This window comes from Notamacropus eugenii, chromosome 1 (assembly GCF_028372415.1).
Source record: "Notamacropus eugenii isolate mMacEug1 chromosome 1, mMacEug1.pri_v2, whole genome shotgun sequence".
NCBI classification, from domain to species: domain Eukaryota; kingdom Metazoa; phylum Chordata; class Mammalia; order Diprotodontia; family Macropodidae; genus Notamacropus; species Notamacropus eugenii.
Genome location: NC_092872.1, coordinates 248846035 through 248864723, shown reverse-complemented (window position 1 = coordinate 248864723; position 18689 = coordinate 248846035). Strand labels below are relative to the sequence as shown.

At 44.1% G+C, this 18689-nt stretch overlaps 1 protein-coding gene, 1 long non-coding RNA gene and 1 other non-coding gene across 4 annotated transcripts in view; 1 reads left to right on the top strand and 2 right to left on the bottom strand.

Moving 5' to 3' along the window:
* The first annotated feature begins 545 nt into the window (after window positions 1-545).
* LOC140517329 (uncharacterized) lies at window positions 546-4489 on the top strand. The gene is made up of 2 exons (XR_011971545.1): window positions 546-1175; window positions 2357-4489. It is a non-coding gene; the product is annotated as an uncharacterized lncRNA (long non-coding RNA).
* Window positions 4490-8772: 4283 nt separating this feature from the next.
* CWF19L1 (CWF19 like cell cycle control factor 1) overlaps window positions 8773-18689 on the bottom strand; it is a 28677-nt gene continuing 18760 nt past the window's right edge. For both annotated transcript variants that reach the window (XM_072628466.1, XM_072628467.1), the window contains 6 exons: window positions 17737-17848; window positions 17245-17324; window positions 16456-16665; window positions 15296-15415; window positions 12389-12486; window positions 8773-9252 (listed from right to left, as the gene is read on the bottom strand). In XM_072628466.1, the coding sequence (XP_072484567.1) occupies window positions 9108-9252; window positions 12389-12486; window positions 15296-15415; window positions 16456-16665; window positions 17245-17324; window positions 17737-17848 (765 nt within the window). In that variant the 3' untranslated portion in view covers window positions 8773-9107. The remainder of the gene's footprint in view (window positions 9253-12388; window positions 12487-15295; window positions 15416-16455; window positions 16666-17244; window positions 17325-17736; window positions 17849-18689) is intronic.
* Window positions 15582-15731, bottom strand: LOC140521886 (small nucleolar RNA SNORA12). The gene has a single exon (XR_011973164.1). It is a non-coding gene; the product is annotated as a small nucleolar RNA SNORA12 (small nucleolar RNA).

Here is an 18689-nt window from a genome sequence, read left to right as displayed (position 1 = left end):
TGAAATAAAGCATGAAAAAGACTTTATAAACTTTAAAATGCCATATAAATGCCAGTTGTGAGCATTACTGTTATTACATAGGGCATATAGATGCCACCCATATATAGAAACATACACATATGTAAGTATGCATGTATATATGTATACATACGTATATTTTAATACAGATGGAAGAAATGTGTTATCTCCCTAGTGATGGGTGATTGGCCTGGTGGATTCTGTAGTGGTGGTCAGTTGGCCTGATGACTGATGGATTCTAGAATCGTTGGGGTGGTCAGTTGGGCTGAGCTCTGCTGAAGGACAAAGCTGGGGGAGGGAGCGCTGCTCAGTCTAGCAAGTGCTGTAGGCCAGAGGGGTGGGAGAAGGTTGTTATCCTAGGAGCACTGGAGATTACAGTTGTGGGGGTGTGTTTGGGTTTGTTCAGGGACTTGCAAAGGCTGGAGTAGGGAGAAAAATGCCCTAAGTTGTAACCTCTGAGGTTGAAAGATGAGCTTGCTGAGCGGAGGGACCGGAGATCTCTCAGACTCGAGTTTGATGAGATGTTCAGATGGGAGGAGGGAGGTTCCTTCAAGGTTCAGGTTAGTCTAGGGGAGAGCAGGCAGAGCTCACCTAGATTTTGGTTAGGCATGGGTGAAAGAGGGAGAGTTCTCACAGTTCAAGCCAAACTTGGTAGAAGGTCAATTAACAGCTCTGGTTGAGTCAGGGCAGGAGGAAGTAAGAGTCGTCTCAAGGCTAGGTTGAGATGCAAGAGGATCGGAAGTATTCCTCCAAGGCTCTTCTTGGGCACTGAATGGGTGCAACCAGAAGTTTCCCATGGCTCAGGAGCAAGGGGCATCTGGCTCTTCACAGTTGGGTTAAAGACCTGACAGACTCGGAAAGGTAGAGGGGCGGGAACCCAAGCTTGGTCTTGGCATTTTTGAACTGAACACTGCAGTGGCTGCCCAGGCAGGAATAATTATTCCTCAGGGGGCTCAGGACTTGATGCCCAGTATATGAGGCAGGGCCCAGGACAAGGTAGCTCATGCCTGCCTACAACTTAAATAAGCAGGGAGCTGGAGATGATGTGTGCCTTGCCTGGGTTACAGAGACAGGGGTCATCTACCAGGACCAGCAGAGACACTAGAGGTTCCAGGCTTTGAGCAACTGTCATAGCAATCGACTGGCCCCTTCACCAGGTCTGTTTCAATTTTGTTTTCGTTTTCCTCTTTTTTTTTTTTCCTTGGGGGTTAAAAGAGAGGGAGATGTGAGGGGAGCATACACTTTCTGTATTGTTGAAGGGACTTGGACAGGTCTGACCTTCTCCTCTCCCTACCTTATTATGTATCTTATCCAGTGTCAAGAGTTATGTTCTAAATGAAGTGAGGACACATTAGATGTCATTTCCAAATGTTATGCTGATTTCACTCCAATACTTTAACAGAATTTAATATCCCCATTCATAGAGTTCTCACTTATAAAAGTAATTAAGGAGTGAAACATGTAGAGAGACATGTGAGGGTGGGGAGGGCTGTGTAGATGTGTGATGTCTTAAGAAGGAACTATTGATGTGAAGGGATTTGTCCAGGCCAATCTACAAGCAACCTGAAGTCTCAGAGCAGAGGTACTTGAGCATTTTTGTGCCATGGAACCCTGTGGGCATCTGGTGAAGCCAGAATCACATTTTTAAATAATTGAAGGAAATGACAAATAGCAAATTTCAATTAGAGGTTAGTGGTAAGTAAAGATATAGGGCATTTTTTTTCCTCCAACTAAGTTCTCTGATATCTATCCACAGACCCAAGTGAAAAACTCCTGTCTCAGAAGATTCCCTTCTAGCACCAAGAATGTAAGTGACTTGGCCAGGGTCATAGAGCCTATATCAGAGGCAAGAGTTGAACTCAAGCTTTCCCAACTCCAAACTAGTTATTTATCCATGACACTGCGGTTACCTTATAGAAACCTACTAGCAACTTAGAAGTTTGTTCTGGTTGCTCTAAAGGGCAGCTCAGTCATAAAAAGATGCATGAGAATAACCCTGAATGTAAGCATCCAGGAAGTGCCTGTGGAAACTGGAATTGACATTTCAGGGACTTCTTAAGAGGGAATACAACAAATGATTCAATGTAATTCTGTATAATGGGGCTCAGCAGTGGACAGAACACTGGGCCTTGAGTAAGAAAGATGTGAGTTCAATTCCAGCTGCTGTGTGACCTTGGACAAGTCATTTCACCTCTACCTGCCTCAGTTTCTCACCTATAAAATGGGTAATAATAAAATCTATTTACAGGGTTGTGAGAATATGTTTGTGAAGCACTTTGCTGTTACATAAATGGTAGGAACTGTGCAGTTAAGCCAATGTGATTTTTCCCTCCCACAGAGAAACAAAGTCTTGGATTGTTGGATTCCTAGCAAGACACTTGGCCCTGGACACAAGTGGAAAGGCTGAATCACAAAGCAGCATTTGGAATGACTGGAGCCAGAGAGCATCCCGAGTGGGCTTGTACCCACTTGGAAAGGGCTCAATGGCTCCCCTGCTTTTCCAGCTTCACCATTTCACAGAATCTCAGGCTTGGAAGGGACCTCAGAGACCGCCAAGTCAAACCATACTGGATCAAGAATCCCCTCTACCACAATCCCCAATTCAGACTTGACTTCAAAGACCTTCGAAGAAGGGGAAGCCACCCTCTCTGAAGCTCCTCTCTTCCATTCTGAGACAGCCCTCCACGGAGCTGCAAGTGCTCATTCTACAACTGCTACCCATTGCTCCTAATTCTGCCCTCTCCCCCCAGGGTCAAGGAGTCCCTCGTATTCCACCCATATGAGTCCTTCCAATACCTGAAGACAGATACCATATTTTCCCCAAATCTTCTCTTTGTTGGGTGAAATATTCCCAAGTTCCTTCAAATGATCCTCTTATGGCATGGTCTCAAAGGCTCTCACCATAATAGTTACCCTTCTATGCCACCTTCTAGCTTATCAATATCCTTCTTAAAATGTGGTGGCTATTTGCTGTTCACAACAATATGGGCTGTGCCTTCCCCTCCCTAGTTCTGGACACTACCTTTTTTCCAGTCTTAGTTCGCTTGGGGTGTTACTGGTCATGTGGCATCTACTTTCTTAATAATCTAAGCACAGAGTCTAACGCAATTGACGGGACTTCCGGTTTTTCTCATGGTCACCAGTCTTCCTAGACTGGGAACAGAACTTGAAAGCAATCCCTTGAAAGCCCCAGACTTTTGTAAAGATGGTGAGAAACAATGCTTCCCGGCACCCCTGCTGGGTAAAGGAGCTGGGGAAGTGGGCTCCAGAAAAGGCTGGTTTCTCAAAGTTATTGTCGCTCAGGCTCAGTTTCCTCTTGAGGATGACTGCTCTGGTTTGCTGTCTGCATTTCCCTTTTGTGTAGCACTTTTACATAGCACTTCTGGGCACATGAACTGAAGAAGGCAGTGACAGACAGAACCACAAGACATATTGCTGTTTTCTCTTTAAGTTTTCCTAGATCAGGCTGGAAAAGGGGCAAATTGTTCCTGGAAAAGGGGCAAATTGTTCCTAAGTCCACAGACTGGGCTGGTGGGCTTGGGATCTTCTCAGGCTGCAACCCCCTTAGGAACTGTGGGGGACCACTGATGTGATTGCGGGGGCAGATTGCACATGGCTCTAGGTCCAATTCCACTGTCTCCTGAGTCATGTCTGGGGCAATAAGGATGGTGGTGGGTGTTGGGCTCTCCCAGCTCACAGGGTCTACTTTCTGTAGGACTGGGCAGCTGGTGGGTTCAGTGTGGGGAAAGGAATAGCCTGGCCCAGCAATTTCCTACCTCCTATGGACCTCAAGGACAGGTGGGAGCTCAGCCTCTTATCAATAACCCTCTTATCTGCCTGGTAGGAAAATCTTCTGGAATCTTATTGGTGACCAAAGCCTAAACCAAAACTACTAATGGCTGTCACCTCAAAACACTCAGCTCTCTGAGCACTAATGAGGAAAGCTGTGAAGCTGAAGGTCCCTTTAATTCCTATTAGGAACTCTATCATATCAAGCTCTTGAAGGCTTTCCAGTGCTGTGGAAAGGCTGCAGCCCTATAAGGGGAAGCTATGGCTGGGTGTATCTGTGAATCCCGTTGGAGCTACTTTTCAGTGTGTTGGGGAAATTCAGTCCCCATAACATCCCTGAAGTTGTGCCGGGAAAGGATGTAGACCTTAAATGTCCTGCTGGGGAAAACTGTTCTATTGGAAAGCAGTCTTGGTTTTTCTGAGGCAACCAGTGACACTCAGCAAGAGCTCCCAGGGAAAGAAAACTATGGCACAAAGGGGCTCTTGAAAGAAGTGCCATTATGGAGAAACAAACCCCAGCTTCCCCCATTTGCTGGATTCCCACCCAGGGCAGTACTGTAAGTCATAGAAACTACTCAGATCTCTGGAGGGTAAGGTGTCTACTGAGGGTATATTGACTCTTCAGGCTTGGATGCAAGCTTTGTATATGCCTTAATTTGCAAATAAAACTTTGATGTCTTGAGCCTTGTGAGCCTGAACACTTTCAAGGGGATCTGGGAGCTTGGGACAAGTGGATAACCCTAATGTTCTGGGGCTGTCTAGCTGGAAGCACCAAGTCAAAGATAGGAACCCAGGTTCTTGGTATCTTGAAGTGTCTACACCACATGAGTGACATTATATTCACTTTTCTCTCAATTCCTTAGAACAGTTATTTTTGCAAACTCTAAACCTTGCCTCTATGGAGAATTAAGATAAAGAACATTTGGGAAACTGGGTCTGGAGGGCCTAGGAATGATCTGAGTCCCTTGGCATTCTAAGACTGGATCCTAAGTGAGTGCCCAGAGGGACACAGTAAAAGAAGGAGACTGGAGCTTTGGCATTTGAGGACCAGCTATGCCATGCCAACCAAGTCATTTCTTCACAAGGTCTGAAAGGAGTCTAATACTAGGCATGGGGGTAGGAATGAGGGAACTAAGTTATTCTGCTGAGTGATTAAATGAATGGATTCTATCAGTCACCTATCACCACCACCACCACCTGATGGTCCTTTCACCCTTTGCTCAGTAAACCCATTCTCCAGATGGTTCAATGGAGGAATCCACCCCTCAGCTTACATGGAGCTACTAGACCTGGAAACATTTTCCTCAGACCCTCAGGGTGTGAAGAATGCACTTGCCAGTTCCATGTATGCAGGGAAAGTTTTTTAATCCTAACCCAGAAGTTCTAGGGTCTGTGTGTCTGCTATGAGGGGTTCTTCAGTAGTCTTGTGGAGCTGTTGCTCTGGGTGTCAAATTCACTCCAAGAGATACTAGAAAAAGAGTGTAAGCGCCTGAGGGAAAGGACTTTTTTGCCTTTGTAGCCTCACTTCATTGCACACAACAGGTAATAAATGCTTATGGAGTTGCAGAGTGTAAGTGCTAAAATAACAGATACATGATTTTGGAGAGAATAGCCTGAAAAATGCCCCAAATCACTAATAATACAACAGTTAAAACTACTAAGGTTTTCACTGCACACCTGTCAGATTGACAGGTGACGAGAGGAAAATGGCAATTGCTGGAGGGATTGTGGGAGGGTAGGCACACTGATACATGATTGGCAAAGTTGTGAACTGGTCCATTCTGCAAAGAAAGGTATAACTACACCCCCAAAGTCACTAGACTGCATATTCTTTGAAGTCAGTAACATCACTACTTGGCACACAAACCAGAGCTCAAAAACAGGAAAGAACCCTTATGCATAAAAATTGGCACTATATGTTGTAGCAAAGGATTGGAAACAAAATGACTGCCTATGAGATGGACTACATAAACATTGGTGTGTAAACACAGTTGAATGTAATGATATAAGAAATGACAAACATAATAGAGTCACAATGTAGGAATTGATGCAGAGAGATAAAGAAGAAATAGAACTATTTACACAATGACCACTACAGTATAAAGGAAAATAACTTTAAAGGACTTAAGAACTCTGATCAATGACTTCAGAACACTGATGATGAAACACGTCCTATCTCTTAGCAGAAAGGTGAAGAATGAGACACAGTCCTAGATAACTAATTTGTCAAGTGGGAGAGGAAAGGATGAGTTAGTGGGCAGTGATAGAGTAGGGAAAAAGGCATCATTAAACATTAAAAACAACAATTCAGAAAGGGACACAAAGCAATTTTATTACAATCCTGTTTAACAATCTACACTTTAAAAATTGCACAAAATAAATTCTTGGATTCATATACAATCCTCTCTTTTCCATTTTGAATACTGCCATACTTGAGTTAATAATTTCTAAGTTCATAATAAAAAGAAAAAAGTTATTTTAAAAGGGTCCAGAAGAAAGGCATCACTTCTATTTTGTGTTGATCAGACCACGTTTGCAGTGTTGTGTTCTTTTCTGGGCACATTTTAAGAGGAAATTAAGTTGGAGGGTGATCATCATAAAGAAATAACCAAATCATCATAAAGGCACATTAATTCACAACTGGTAGGGCTGTGAATTGGTCCAACCATTCTAGAAATCAATCTAAAACTGTGAAAAAAAATTACTAAACTGATTATACCCCTTAATGTAGCAATTCCACTAGATTTCTACATACAGCAAAATATTCACAGTAGAACTTTTTTGTAGCAGCAAAATAACATATGCAAAATAAGTACCCACTGAAGAGGGAATGGTTGAATAAACTGTGCCTTGTGAACGTAACGGTATTACTGTACCAGAAGAAATGGACATGAGGAATTTAGAGAAATGTGGAAAGACCTGTATGAATGCATGAAGTAAAGCAGGAAGACCAAAATACACCATGAGCACAGCAATCTAACAGAAAATGACACTAAAACAACCCAGAACAAGTGAAACAATAAGTGAAGTTGGAACATGTCTCCTTCCCTTCGGTGGAGCAGCAGTGGACTAGCAACTGGTTTGGCTACCCCATAAAAAGACTCTCAGATCTACTGATCTTGCCCTAACCTCTCTCCTGACCCCCAGCCTTGAATCCCCAACTCCACTGGACACCTCCAACTCAACGTGTGTAAAACACATCCTCACTTTGGAGGCTGCCACCATCCTTTTAGTCACACAGGTTCCTAAGTGAGGTGTCATCCACAACTCCTCTCTTTCTTACATCCCACCTCCCATCCAAGGAGTTGCCAAATCCTGTCGATTCCACTCTTCTAAGCATTTTTTCTATCCATTTCCTTTTCCAACTTTTTGGTTCTTGCTCTCTGTTGTAGGAGGGTGCCCCTCAAAGACTATACAGTGTACACGTACGTTATATTTATGTAATACATTTATTTATATATACACAATATCATATTTATATAGTATATAAAATGCTATGTGTGTAAAGTCTGGCACATGTTACAAAGACAGAAAGCCTTCTTGTATGGGTACAGCAATGGACTCTGTTCCTGTCATCCGAGGACCAGCCTACTTTGAAAGGTTCATTACAACCCTCTTTGAATGCAGCAATATCCACATACATTTACTTATTGTAGTCATATCATGCCACGAAGGTCACCTGCCAAGTGTGGAGAGATGGTGCTCATCATCAGCTGATTCCTTCTAAGGAAAGGCATGAACATTTTAATAAGATAGAGCTCTATCTAAACACAGTGGAGACATTTCAACCAGGCTTGGACTCAATGAGCACAGAGCACAAGGACAAAGGGTCAATCTGTCCAAGTTCTTCCCTCACCCTTCAGTGGAACAACACTGGGTACAGAAATGCTCTAGCACTTTTTATGAGGCCCTGATCTCTACAACTCCTTTCAGTTCAAACAGTCTGTAAGTTAGTCAGCAAGCACTGATTAAGCACATTCTGTGGCTCAAACAACACCCTCCAGGCCATCAAGGAGCTGAGGGATTTTTCTTAGTGATGAAGAGACTCATTTCCTAAGACTTCTCTCTGCCAGGCTAGAGGCTGAAATGGTGCCCTCTGACATCCATTTGCACCTTCAAAATGACCTCACCCATGTGTCACCCCAAAGTCCTTTCGTGGTATAAAACCTAGATTCTCCCTCACAAGCTTGCAGGAGACAGCAGGATGGTATAGTTCTTAAACTGAAAGTGTCTAGTACTGTGCCCAAAGATGGACTTTATCAGCCACAAATAGGATCACAGCCAGGGGTGAGCACAGAAGCCAGCCCTTCTTTCTTAGGATGTATACAACAGCCCACCTAGCCCTTTCCCCAAAGGTCTCCCTTTATAACAAATCTCTCTCTCTAATCTCTCTCTGCTATTCCTCACTGGCTCATGAAGCCTCAAGGCTACCACAGTATACTTTGCAGTCTTCTCTTTTTAAAGCTTACTGTCCCTTATCTCACATCAGTAACTTTACTTCTTGCTGAGCTTTTTCCAACCTGGCTTATCTTACATCCTCCAGGCCAGCCCACTCCAGGCCCAGAGGAGTCCCTGGAATACTAACACTTCATTTCTAGCTATGGAAAGTTTGGGTAGAGAATGGAACCACGAACCCCAAGAAGCCCACAGCCTTCCTTAAGTGACTGAAGTTGTTACTGGGCTTCACACCCTGGCACTCTAGGCTGCCTTTTCGTAACACAGGCCAATCTTTCAGCTTGTGGCTCTCAAGAGCTCTATACTAAAAACACCCCTGCCTGATAGGCTAAAAGCAGTGCCTGCTATCCTAACACCACCCTTCCTCTTGCCCTGGACTATCACTGAAAATAAGGGAGGTAATTGCCTGCCTTCCACCTGGCGCTACACTTAGTTCATGGCAAGAGCCTTCTCAATATTCCATTTAATAATGACCTTGGCCAATGAGTCAAAGGTAACACTGAGCACCCCTTGAGCAAAGTAGAATTTTATTTTGGTTGTTTAAAAAAATATCAAAATATCAATAACAGTGAGTTGTACTAAAGGAATAAGAGAGATGTTTATTAGCAGGCGAGGATATTTGTTCTGGAAACTGCTTCCTTCCTACAAGCAGCAATCCTGCCTCCTCTGCCAGAAGTAATTTCATGTCTCCAATCCTCACTGCTCACAAGAGACTCAATGGTGGAACACAGAACAGGTGGCTTACGGTATAGACAGTGTGTTTCAGAGGACCAGGAAGGCAGCCCCACAAGAAGACCCCTGAGCCTGACAGACAAAGGATTCGACCTTGGAAGTGTGAAAAGGCCTCAGTCCTCTTGGGCAAAGTCAAATGGCTGGAAATGCTTGCGGAACAAGCGAGCTAGGGCCTCCTCTTCTTCTCGGCTACGAGGGCACTGCCTCCAGTCAGACTTATCAGGAATGTTGAGGATGGCCTCACTCGCCAAAACCTCCCTGCAAAGGACAAGGCAGGTCAGAGCAACCTCAGCTAAGAGGCCCAGAGGCCATTGCCCCCAGGTAAACTTTCTCCCTCCACCCACACTGGCTTCATGTTTGCCCACACTAGCCATTCCCAACACAAAGGACTATTTCTAAGGCTCTGGGCTGGGTTCCGAGGAGATGGCAGACATCAATCAGACCTGCTCCCTAGCCCTGAAAGGGGCTCCTGGTCTGCTATGGGAGATAAGAGATGCATAAAAAAAAAAAAAAACCACAGCAGAAAACAGAATGTGATAAGTGCATTCAAGAGGTATAAACAAGGTCCTGTGAGGATTCACAGAAGGACAAGTCACCTCCTGCTGAGGGGATAGATTTCATGGGGAACATCTGGGCTAGGCTGAGTGAATAAGAAGAATGAGGGATGACTCTGGTTCTGAGAATGGGATGTGATCTATAGGAAAAACACAGGCGTGAGAGTCAAAAGACCTAGGTTCCAGTCCAGGCTCAGCTTGACCTTTTTGGCTCTCACTTTCTTCATCTGTACAATGTTGGGGCTGGACTAGGACACCTCTAGGATCCCTGACAGCTCAAATACTGCATGGCTTTGTTGGTGGCAATGAGGGGGTCAGGGGAATAAAGAGAAGGTTTGGGAGGAAAAAGGATGAATCATTTTCAATAGTGATGTTGTGGTACAGGCAAGAAAATCAGTTGAAAAAAGTCAAGAAGCCAATTGGAAAAGCAGGGCCAGAGTTGTGGACAGTGGAGTTCTCTATGGAAGAAGTCTGCAGAGGATTAAAGGGAAGGGTAAATAATCTAAAAGGATTAGCAGAGGTGAGGGGGGAAGGAGGGTTGATACTTTCTTGACCAAATATTCCCTAACCTCCAGCTAGAGATGGCAATTTTCTGATGTTTGGATAGCATTTAAAAATAGCACCATCATTTATAACCATGGAAGTTATAATCCATCTTGTCAGGAAGAAAAGACCAATGGAAAAATACTGCGGTTAAGTCCCTGCAGCGTAGGTGTCTGATGCCCTGTATGAACAGATAGACTAAACAGGTTAATGATCTAAGGGCATACTGTCATCCGATCACTACTTGCTTGATGTTGGGATTGGAAGCTCAATTCCGTGTGGACAGTCTCGGGCGGGTAAAGGTGAGAGCTCTAAGATTTAGAAGCTCCCACCTTTACCCGCCTGAGACTGTCCACACGGATTTGAGCTTTCAATCCCAACATCCCATTCACTTTGTGTGTACTTTTGTGTATGGTTAGGCCGAGCCTTCTGGAGAGCTCAGAGTTTTCACTGAAGAGCCACAGTAAAAATTCAGGACTTGATGTCCTAAACGACATTTCACTAAGTTCCCATGATTACGATTCTTTCTGCTTCACCTCTGCCGTTTCTCCAAGTCAGGGGCCATGTTATGCTGACCCCATTTCAGTAACTTCTCTGGCCCTGCAATCCTCAGGGCCACAACCTTAGTTCTCTAGCATCCCCTCTCATCCGCACTTCTCTAACAGCCTCCCAGCTGGTCTTTGGCTGCCAATCTCTCCTCCCCAGACCTGCTGAGATTAACCCTGCCCAAGTACAGTACAAGCATGACATTGCCTGCCTCATAGAAGAAAATAGAAACTCCTCTGACTTTTAAACCAAGTTCTTCACAGTCTGACTCTGACCATCTCTCCAGCACATATGACCCCCTCGCTACACACCTGATGTTCCAGGTCAAGTGGCCACCTGGGGTTCCCTGTACATGATGGTCTAGCTATGGCTTTTAGGCACTGACATAGGCTGTCCCTATCTCTGAAATGCTCTCTCTTTTCCTCTGCCTTTGGGAATCTCTAATTCCTACAAGGCTCAGCCTTTTCTGAGGCTGCGAGGGGGTGCCAAGCCTGGAGTCAAGAAGATCTGAGTTCAAATTCAACCTCAGAGAGTTACTAGCTATGTGACTCAAGGCAAGCTAACTTCACCTGTTTGTCTCAGTTTCCTCACCTGTAAAATGGGGATAATAACACCTCCCAGGGTTTTTATGAGGATCAATGAGATAATCTTTGTAAAGCACTTAACATAGCCCCTGGTACATAGCAGGTATATAATAAAAATCTGTTCCTTTGTCTTCCCCCTTTTCTAATAAGAAAACATCTTTGGTGTCCATGCTCTTTCCTTCCTTGGGCATTTATTTATTTGTTTATGTGCTGTGTCCCTGGCCAAAATGTAAGAGACTATTGTTCATCTTGCCTTTGTATCCCTTAGCACAGGGCCTTATTCTTAATAAATGTTTAAGTATCATCACAATCATCATCATCATCATCGTCGTCGTCGTGATCCCTCACATTTACATATGGTGCTTTAAGGTTCTGCAAAATGGCTTGTAGACTGTATTAACTTATTTGACCCTCACAACAACCACGTGCATTTCCTCCATTTTACAGATGAATAAAATGAGGACAAGAGAGATTAAATGGCTTTCCTGGGGTCACACAGCTAGTAAGCAGCTCAGACAGGAACTGAACCCTCATCTTTCTGATTCCAAGTCCCATTCTCAATGCACCAGCCCATGCTGCCCATCCTTTAGCAGAAATCTTCAAAGCTGCAGTCTTTCTCTGAACATCTATGATACTCACTGCCGCTACTACACAATTTGGCACATTAGATAGGACAACTTCTTTACTGATTTATGGTTATAAAGTACTTCATATAATTATTTCATTCTGTAGAAAGAAAACCCCAAAGTACTCACAGAGGCTTCAGCTCCTCCCAGGCCATCTCCAAACAATCTTTCCACATATTCTCTCCTTATCAGCAGCTAGAGGCCGGTCTGAATGGTGGTATTCTAGCTCTAATCTTTGTTAGCCAGGATGTCCCTCACACATGCCCTAAATGAGCTCATAAGTTCTCTTTCCCTTCAGACTTACTTTCTTTCTGGGGTCAAGGGCACTACCATCCTCTGTGACACCAAGACCTACAACTTCAATGTCATCCTCAACTCCTCCCTGTCTCCTGAGTCATTGCCAAATCTCCACTCCTATGCTCATAGACCCAGTTCAGGCCCTCAACATCTGTTCATTTCTGTATTCCTGCAGTGAGTGCCAGACACATAAATGGGCTCAATGAAGTCGTGGTGAATAAATGAAAAAAAAAAAAAGACAAACCTTCCAAAATGTAAAGGAAAACTCCTCTTAATTCTGTGGAAAAGCTTCTCTCCTGTGTCCAACTCCACATAAAAATATGGTGCTCCGGGCTGTGTAATCTATGACAAAGAGAGTTCTTGAAGTATGTGCAAAATTACAGAGGCAGACCTGCACAGGGCTCTTGGAAGCTGAATCATGTTAGCCAACCAGGACAATTACTCCCCTGGTGATTGAGAAGCAGCCTGGTAAGCCTGGTGACAGAGCGGGGTCCCCACTTCTCAGGAGCTCCCTCAGAGGTTCCAGTTCCAGGGTGAGCACCGGGTCTTTGCTCTGAAACTGCCTGTCACACAACCGTTTCTCTTGACAGCCCCAAGCTTCCTCAAGAAATCCAGGCCTGCACTGCCCATCTGCCTACTGAACATCTCTATACAGGTATCAGTGAGTCAGATGGTCAGAAAGCATTTGTTAAGCACCTACTGCGTGCTAAGCTGGGGGACAGTACTAGGGATACAAAAAAAAGGGAATAGACAGTTCCCACTCGCAGGGAGCCTGCAGTCTAGTGAGGGAGGAGACAAGTCACCAGGTGTGGTCAAACAAGATATAAATGGGATCAAGTCAGGGTCATATCAGAGGGCAGGCACTAAGTTTAAGAAGGACTTCAGCTGAGATCTGAAGGAAGCCAGGATGGAGGAGAAGAGAGAGCATCCTAGGCCCAGGGGATGGCCAGAGAAAACACTCCAAGTTGGGAGATGTAGTGTCTTGTGTAGGGAATAGCTGAGAGGCCAAGGTCACTGTTGTTGTTGTTCAGTCATTTCAGTTATGTCTGCAAAGATACTGGAGTGGTTTGCTGTTTCCCTCTCCTGCTCATTTTAGACATGAGGAAACTGAGGCAAATAGGGTGAAGTGACTTGCCCAGGGTCATATAGCTAATAAGTGTCTGAGGCCAGATTTGAACTCAGGAAGATGAGTCTTCTTGACTCTAGGCCTGGTGTTCTGTGCACTATGGCACCCCCTAGCTGCTGCTTCCAATGTCACTGGATGGAAGACTGTGGAAGATTGGGTACAGTCCTCCCTGGTAAGAGGACTGGAAAGGTAAGTGTTTATATATAACGGATTATAAACGGTTTTAAGAACCAAAGAGAACATTTTCTATTTGATTTTGGACATAATATTTAGCCACTGGAGTTTACTAAATGGGTGGGCAGACATGCTTTTCTGGAAGATCAATTGACAGCTGAATATCACCTTAAAATCTAAATTAGTTGGCAAGTTCCATGTTCATCCACATAGCCTCTTCAGACTATTTCCTTCTGTGAAGAGGAGTCTGGTGAGAGGAGACTGGGACAGTAAAGTGAAACTGGACCATAAGCCTTAACTGCTAGACTTGAGTTCCAACTCGACACAGGAGGGATGAGCAGCAGAACTCTGCTTCTGTGACACCGATCTGGCTGCTGAGTGAAGGACAGACTGGTGGGGAGTGAGGAGGAGATGGAAACCAGTTGGTTACTGAGCAAAAGGAGAGAGGAAGGCCTGGCTTAGGGGAAGCAGAAAGGACGGATACAACAGATATCTTGGAAATGGAATCGATAGGACTTGGCAACTAATTGGATGTAGAGCTGTGAAAGAGGAAAAGACCCAAGGCGGTACAAAGGCTGCGAGCCTCATCTGCACTAAGAGCGGTGAGATCTTAAAAAGAAATGGACAGAAGACGGAAACAAGGGCAGGAACAGAGGAGGAATATAAGACCATGACCCAGTCCTATAAAATTAGTGTCAAGAGCAGTAAGGCGGAGGTGGAGGGAAATTAAGAACAACAATCAAGCCAACAACAATCAAATGAAGAACAATCAATCAAGAACAAACAAATCAAGAATGAACAATCAAGAGGAAAAGGAAGAGCATCAAGGACACAGTCACTGACGGTAGAGAGAAGGCAGGGAGGCAAACCTCGTATTTTCAGTCTCTCTGCTCGCAGAATGATCTTTGCATTAGAAATGGCAAGACAAACATGGCCAACAGGGAGGTGATGGAAAAGGTAAGAGAAAATACTCTTAATGAATCCTTGGGTGTTAAATGAATGCACATGTGTGACTAGGCAGGTATCACCGATATTTGAATGATGATGGAAAATGGGAGAGGAACCATGGACCTGGAGAAGGGCATAATATGGTCTCAATCAAAAAAAAAGTAGGAACCAAGTCCGCAAATTCTACATTAGCATGACTTTGATTCCGTGGAAAATTCTAGAATGTATCATTAAAAAGAGGGTTGACAAACATCTGGAAAAAGATGCCATTACAAAGAGCCAGCACATCTTTATCATGACATTTGAAGAACTGGGGCTACTTTAGCTTGGAGAAGAAAAGATTTGGGGGCATGGGAGAGATTAGAACAAGACATTCAGGATAGTTTTTTTTTTTTAAATTAAAGGAATGCCATGTGGAAGAGGGACTATATTTGGTCTGCTTGGTTCCAGAGGGCAGAAGCAGAAGCAATGGGTGAAAGTTACTCAGAGGTAACTTGAGGCTTGATGTCAGAAAACCCTTTCTAACAATGAGAGCTGTCCACAAGTGGGACGGACTGTCTTGGCGAGAGGTTGTATGATCACATGCTGGGTATGTTTTAATAAGAATTCCTTTGGGCCACGAGTTGGACTTGATGCCCCTGTGGTCCCTTCTAACTTCTGTAATTCTGTGATACATTCTACTACCACCACTCCCAGAATAAGTCCTGTGTTTATGCTGTTTCCTATATCTGGAATGTCCTCTTTGCTATCTCTCCTACTTCACTGCAGCAGTGCCACTTCTTGCAGTACTTTCAGACCTGCTTCTGTGCTCCTCCTGCTTCTCAAAGAATATTCAGAGCACAAGGGAACCCACACACCGAGTATCTCCTAAGCACATAAAGGGAGAGGGGCCTTGGGACTTACCTGTTGGAGATCTGAGTGTTCTGGGATTTCTAGCAGCTCAATCTGCTGCTCCTGGGCCTGGACAATGAAGGCCTCCTTGATGTCCTCAGTGGTGCAGCAGCTGAGAGGTACAGGAACAGCCTGGGTGGGGAGAGCAGATGTCACTGACTCTGGTCCCAGAAAGGAGGCCAGTGACAAATACATCACAGGGGTGAGGAAACACCCCTCAGAATATGTTCTCCTCATCCCAGAGTGTACACACTCCATGTACTCTCTGTTAAGATTTAAACTCATGAGATAAAACCCTGCATGTGGGAGCTGAAGTAAGGTTTGAAGTGGGGAGAGGCTCAGATGAGGCCTGACCATCACCAAGACTGTTTGCTCCTATGTAATCTTTGTGGCAGAGTCAGGCCGATTTGATACTTAACAAATTGGCCAAAAGAAAACTACCACATCACGAGAAGTGTCTTATTTCCCCAAGCCCTCCCTTATTGCCCTCATGACCTCCATGAGGGCAAAGGCCATGCCTTTATCTGGTATTTCCCTCAACACCTTGCCTTGCTCACTAACAGTTGCTCAGTAATATCTCGGGTAGGTCCACAGCATGTCAACAAGCTAAGCTGGCTTAGTCACCTAAGTTCTGAGTCCCCATTTGATTACTTCTCACCTTCCTAGTTGCCTTACACTGGTCCCCACATGAATTATTGCTCTCCTCTGACCCAATTTGAATCATTCTTCTCCATGCTCAGCCCAAGCTACACCTCCTTCTCAAACTCTGACTGTTCCAGGCCATACAGATACTGTCTTTCTGAGGTCCTCCCATAATACTTTTATTGGCTGTATTATTCTATATTTAGCACTTAACACATACTGTTTTATGATACCTGTACTACTGTTACTTCATAACTGTTGACTTTTTAATACATGTGGTCCTTTTTTCCTCCAAAGAGTGTGAGCCAAAAGGGTAGACTGTCTCTTTTCTTTCTCCACTAAAGCACTAGGAGTTTCTCTGCAACTACCATAGACACAACAGAATGCTGCCAACAAGGCAGAAGCCCAGAAAGCACTGGCTATCTTCAACAGGGCATCCACCCCAGGGATAAATGAATGCACATGAATCTTGGGTCCCTCCAGGGATATCTGGGGTTCCCTCTTAATTGTTGGACCATATATCTCCCCACCTGTAGCTGGAGGTGATGACTCCTATAATTCCTCTCAAAGAGAACGTATCGCTGCCCTTTGCTCTTAAAGAGCTGTCTCACTGCAGACTTGTACTTTTCTACTTCTTCCACTACCTCTCTTGAAAGATCTACCACTGACTGGTAGTGTCCGATGGGCAAGATCAGGACATGATCATCACATAATCCGCCTTTGGCCAGGGCGAGGTAGCACTGGGAAGGAAGGACAAAAACAGAAGAGTTAGGATTCCAATTCTGTACGGGAACCCTTGTTCTTCTACAGAGGCTATTGAAGAGACTGGTTGGAAAGACCATTCCTAAGGAAACAAGCAGGCCAGTCACCTCTCAGAGATTTAAAATTCTGACTGCAGGTGTCTGCTCTAGATCAGAAATCAGAGCCACTCTTTGAGAAATGAACTGCTGAAAAACACTAAAGAGAAGTTTGGCAGAAATTATGATTAGATTAATGCCTTGCACAATGTACCTTAACAAGCTCAAAATAGATGTGGGCTATGAAAATAACAGGAATAGTGAGCATTTCTATGTTTTAAGATTTGTTAAGTGTTTGACATATGTTCTATTATTTGGTCAAAATGACTATCAAGGGTCATATAAAATGATTAGAAGAGGCTATCTATGACTCGGATAGAAATAGAAATAACAGAAACAAAGAAGATCATAAAAGATAGACAACTTTGACCATAAAAAATAGACAAGAACATTGTGAAATATAACTATAAAATCATAGAAAGTCACAATGTCTGTAAAAAACCAAAGGGAGAAGGAACTCACATGTGTGCCAATGCTGACTACCAAATGCTTTTCCACTTCAGGACTGGCAAGACAGAACCAGCAGGGCCCCAGAGGCTGAGCTTCATGTGGAAAAAACAACAGCAAAAATAAGTGTTATGATGGTCCAAACACTAGGGTAACTCATTATCCTGTACTCATCAGTCCAGTCTGATCTCAGGTCACTCCACAGTAAAGGTATCACTTCCATTCTGCTGTGGCCTGCATGAGGCACAGAGCCCAGGACTTTATTTTCAAAAGGTTTTGTTGTTGGAGAAGGCTGGTATTCAAAGAAAAGGCAAGATTTTCATTGCATGCCTCAAGTTTCCTTATATCTAAATGTAAAATGAGGAGGCTGGACTAGAAGAACTTGAAGGTCTCTTCCATCTTTGGTAATGACTTTCCTTTTCCATCTTCATATAACACTCTGTTGTGTAACACTGCTTCCCTTATGTATCACAGCCATGAGCTACTACCTTATTACGTAGTACTTACGTGGCTTCCGGGGTTGCTTGGGTGAAACACCCTTGCTGTCTCTCCCTGTGGACTGACGTTTCTTTCCTTGCTTTTTGCTTAAATCAAAGAAAAACTGAGACGCTGGTTCTTCCTGTGAAGGTAAAAAACCATGCAAACAGATATTCCTCAGTAGAGCTCTAGAACTAAAGTTGGGCCTGACATTCACAAAGATATTGCTGCCTTCCTTCTCTTTTGTTCTGCCCTCTCTGCTTTTCTAGCTACAGCAGCAACTTGTCCAGGCTCCTGCAGTACACGCCTCAGCCCTCCTGCCATGGCTCCCAACTTAACTCCTTGATCCCACTTCAGTGGTCTGTCACATGCTACCACATACCTGTAATTCCCCTTCATCACTCCACTCCCTAAATCTCTACCTCCTGAAATCCTATCTGAAATCTGTCGCTCTCTCATCCTTCAAGCCTGCGTCAAATGGTGAGGTGGCCCCTCTTCTTGCCAGGCCCAACTGATCTACATGTACAGGTGATCTATTATATCTCATCTTCTCCAGAAGATTACCTACACTGTCATCCCACTCTATCACTTCTTTTCAATCTCTCCCCCTCTGGCTGCTTCCTTATGGCATATAAATATTCCCATATCTCCTCCATCCTCAAAAAATCCTTCACTTGATCCCCACTAACTTTTGTCTCATGTAGCACCTTGGGAAGACTATCTATAATCAAGACATCTACTTCCTTTCCTCTACCTCTCTTTTTTTAATTCTCTAAAGCCTGGTTTCTGACTTCAGAATTCAACGAAAATGGCTATCTCCAAAGTTATCTTATATCTTTATCAAAGTTATCTCCTAATAATCTCTTAATTGCCAAATCTAATGGCCCTTTTACAAGCCTCATCTTTCAAGACTTCTCTGCAACCTTAATAACCTCCTATGGCTACTAACATCTCCAAGACTAAGTTCTGTTTGGCATCTACAG